The 4,395-nt window shown below is 38.0% G+C and overlaps 1 protein-coding gene across 1 annotated transcript; it reads left to right on the top strand.

The window, feature by feature from the left end:
- Positions 1-220: 220 nt before the first annotated feature.
- LOC138348822 (uncharacterized) lies at positions 221-3,189 on the top strand. The gene is made up of 4 exons (XM_069298402.1): positions 221-382; positions 1,460-1,841; positions 2,427-2,601; positions 2,739-3,189. The coding sequence occupies exons 1-4, from the start codon at positions 221-223 to the stop codon at positions 3,187-3,189; spliced, it is 1,170 nt and encodes a 389-aa protein (XP_069154503.1).
- Positions 3,190-4,395: the final 1,206 nt, after the last annotated feature.

The raw sequence follows: 4,395 nt of genomic DNA, 5'->3' as shown, positions 1-4,395 counted from the left end.
CCTTAAGGCCAAAAACATGAGCTTTAACAGTTATCTCTATCATCTAGTTTGGGGTAAGGATTTTATCTTTGAAACCCTTACTCTTTAGACAGTTCCAGTAGTTTGTGAGTTTTCAGAAGTTTTTACAAAAGATCTTCCCGACATCCCTCCCGAAAGAGAAATAGACTTTGGAATTGATATCCTTCCAAATACCCAATCTATTTATATTCCTCCTTACAAAATGGCTCCAGCAGAGCTCAAGGAGTTGAAAGAGCAGTTGAAAGACCTTCTAGACAAGGGCTTCACCAGACCTAGTATATCACCATGGGGTGCGCTAGTGTTGTTTGTAAAGAAGAAAGATGGTTCTCTCAAAATGTACATTGACTATAGACAACTGAACAAGGTCACAATCAAGAATAAGTATCCCATACCAAGGATTGATGACTTGTTTGACCAACTTCAGGGTGCTTGTCATTTTTCAAAGATAAATCTATGATCGGCTTATCATCAGCTTAGGGTCAGAGATAGTGACAATCTGAAAACATCCTTCAGAACTCGGTATGGTCATTTCAAATTTGTAGTTATGCCATTTGTACTAACTAATGATCCTACAGCTTTCATGGATTTGATGAACAAAGTATTCAAACAATATTTGGGCTTGTTCATTATCGTCTTTATCGATGATATCCTAATTTAATCTAGGAATAAGGAAGAACATGCAAGTCATTTGATAATTGTTCTACAGACTATTAAGAATCACCAGTTAGTCGCTATGTTTAGCAAATGTGAGTTATGGTTGCAATTTGTTGCGTTCCTTGGTTACATTGTTTCTAGCGAAGGCATCCGAATGGATTCACAAAAGATAGAAGTATTAAAACAATGGCCCATACCTACCTCTTCTATAGATATCAGAAGTTTCTTAGGTCTAGCTGGTTATTACACAAGGTTCGTGGAAAGATTTTCATTCATAGCTCACCATTTACTAGGTTAATTTAGAAGATGGTCACGTTTCAATAGTCAGATGATTGTGAGAAAAGTTCTGCAGAATTGAAAACTAGATTGACTACAACTCCTGTCTTAACTATACCAGAGGGTTCAAATGGTTATGTTATTTATTGTGATGCAACCAGAGTTGGCCTAGGTTGTGTATTGATGCAGCGAGATAAGATTAAAGCTTATGCCTCTGGATAGCTTAAGGTTCATGTGAAGTAATACTCAACCCATGACCTCGAGCTTGTAGCAGCGGTGTTTGCACTTTAGATATTGAGACACTACTTGTATGGTGTTCATTGAACATAAAAGCCTTCAATATGTGTTCACCCAAAAGGAGTTTAATCTTCGCCAGAGGAGATGGCTTGAGTTCCTTAAGGATTATGATATGAGTGTGTGTTATCATCCTGGTAAGGTAAATGTAGTAGCAAATGCCCTTAGTAGATTATATATGGGTAGTGTAGCTCATGTTGAGGAATAAAGGAAGCAGCTAGTGAAGGATGTTCACAGGCTTGATCTCTTAGGAGTTCGCCTTATGATCATATCAGACAGTGGTGTAACAGTCTCGAATGGGGAAGAATCTTCTTTGGTAGTGGAAATTAAGGAAAAGCAAGACAATGATCCAATCTTGCTTGAACTTATGGGTGCAGTCTACAATCAGAGACTGGAGGTTTTCTCCCAAGGGGAAGACGGTGTACTTCGCTACCAAGGTGGATTATGTGTTCCTAATGTGGGCGAGTTGAGAAAGCATATCCTTGAAGAGGACCATACCTCCAGATTTTCTATTCATCCAGGTGCCACAAAGATGTACCGCGATCTTCAGAACCTCTATTGGTGGAATGGAATGAAGAGAGATATAGAAAACTTTGTGAGTAAGTGTCCCAATTTAAAGCAAGTTAAGGTAGAACATTAGAAACCAGGAGGTATGACTCAAGGGATCTATGTTCCTACTTGGAAGTGGGATGTGATCAATATAAATTTTATTACAAGGTTACCTCCTACTCGTATACAACATGACTAAATTTGGGTGATAATTGATAAGCTGACTAAGCCTTCTCGCTTTTTAGCAGTCAAGACTACAAATTTGGCAGAGGACTATGCCAAGCTTTACATTAATGAAATTTTCAGGTTGCATGGTGTTCCTTTGTCTATCATCTAAGATAGAGGTCCTCAGTTTACCTCTCATTTCTGGAAGTCATTTCGGAAGGGTCTTGGTACTAAAGTTAACATTAGCACAATATTTCATCCACAAACGGATGGACAGGCAGAGCGTACCATTAAGACCATAGAGGATATATTGAGAGCTTGTGTGTTTGATTTCAAGGGTAGTTGGGATGATCACCTTCCTCTTATTGAGTTTTCCTACAATAGTATCTACCATTCAAGCATTTAGATGGCCCCTTATGAGGCAGTGTTTTGGCGTAGATGTATATCTCCTATTAATTGGATTGAACTAGGTGAATCAGCTTTGATAGGGCTAGATTCAGTCGTTTATGCTATGGAGAAAGTGCAAGATTCAGTCATTTATTATATGGAGAAAGTGCAAGATTCAGTCATTTATTATATGGAGAAATTGCAACTCATTAAAGATAGACTTAAACAGCCCGAAGTCATTAGAAATCTTATGCAGATGTAAGGAGAAGGGATCTAGAGTTCCAAGTTGATGATTGGGTTTTTCTTAAAGTTTCACCTATGAAATGGGTGATGAGATTATGGAAGAAAGGGAATCTCAATCCTGGATAAGTCGACCCTTACAAGATATTGAAAAGGGTTGGCAAGGTGGCATATGAGTTACAGTTGCCAGCAGAATTAGTAGCACTTTTTCCGGTCTTCCACTTCTCACTCTTGAAGAACTGTGTGGGTGATCCACCCTCTGTAGTGCCATTAAAGAGTGTGGTGGTGAAGAATATTATGTATTATGAGGATGTACCAGTTGAGAATCTTCACCTTCAGGTTAGAAGGTCGAGAAATAAAGAAGTCATTTCAGTGAAGGTTTTGTGGAGGAGTCAGTCTGTAAAGGGAGCTACTTGGGAAGCAGAAGCAGTCATGAATGCCAAGTATCCTCACCTCTTTCCTTCGGATTCCACTCCAACTTTAGGTAATAGTTCCTCTTCAGTTTTCCAGTTATTCATGTGTGAATTCAGTTTTAGAATCATGTTCCCTCGGTTTGTAATTGCATTTTCAGCGTATTTGCATGTTCTCGGAACTGAATGCAGTTAGAAAGTCAGTTCTCAATGTTTAGTAGTAGGGTTTGCAGCTCTCTCCCTCTGTTTCAGCTAATTTAGTCTTCATTAGAAAACTAATGTTCCAATGGGGAGATAATGTAACACCCCGTATCTAAAATAGATAAAAATCAAGTTTTCAAAAACTCAGCATGTTTAATGGACGGTTTCCATCGACGAACCATAGCCTAACCCACGGCCCATCCTGTACATCTGTCGATTGAGTCAAAAACCCCCAAAAACTCAGCCTATAAAAAATTTGACTAATTGTTGAACGAAGAACAGACCTACGATCCGTAGGTCCGACCACGATCTGTAGTCTGTGTCCGCTGATCAACACCCTATTTACCCACTATTTGATATGAACCACGGCTGACAAGCATGAACCGTTGTTCGATCTATAGTCCGTAGGTCTTAACGTAGGTGGAAATTAACAGAAAATTAGGGGGGATTACAATTGGGTCAACTTAAATTGATCATAACTCTTATCACAAAATTAATTAGGTGTCCTATTACATATCAATAAATAGATAATTGAATTATCTTTTCATATCCACCAACCTTGATAAAAGCAGACCTTCAAGTAAAAATTTATGCCCATTTAAGTAAAGGCGTGTCGAACATACGCAACCTACGGACCCAAACGAAGGACAGTCGATTGAATGACGTACCTTCAGTCCAGGTCGTCGTTTTGTCCAACAACAATTAACTCATGGGTCTTTTGGTCTTTTCCCACTTTGTTCAAACACTAAGATACGTTATTTTTACCCTAAATCATCATATTCTACTCAGTTTAAGCATAGAAACATAACTAAAACTTACCTAAGGCAAATCAATACTCAAAACATAGAAAATTAGAAGCAAGAAAGGAGAAAAAAGGTCAACAACCCTAGTTCAAGAACGCAGCAAGGTTCTAGCAATTCTAGCCCCAAAACCTAAGTGTTTTTCACTGAATTTCATCACCAGGTATGTGGGATTTCACTAGTTGGTTTCTTTCACATATTGGGTCCCTAGTTTCAGTCAGATTCTTGATTCCCTTATGATGCTTAGACCTAGGGTTTCTAGAACTTCAACAGAATTTTTTATCAATTTATTAGTTATTTATTCCAAATCTGATTTTCATGTTATTATTCACATTATTTTATGAATTTCAGAACCCTAGATATTTATTTATTTAGTTCTTGAATTACACATAATAGGTCAA

This window comes from Solanum lycopersicum, chromosome 5 (assembly GCF_036512215.1).
Source record: "Solanum lycopersicum chromosome 5, SLM_r2.1".
Classification (NCBI taxonomy): Eukaryota; Viridiplantae; Streptophyta; class Magnoliopsida; order Solanales; family Solanaceae; genus Solanum; species Solanum lycopersicum.
Note: the sequence above shows the minus strand (reverse complement) of the source record. Positions and strands in the feature narration are given on the sequence as shown.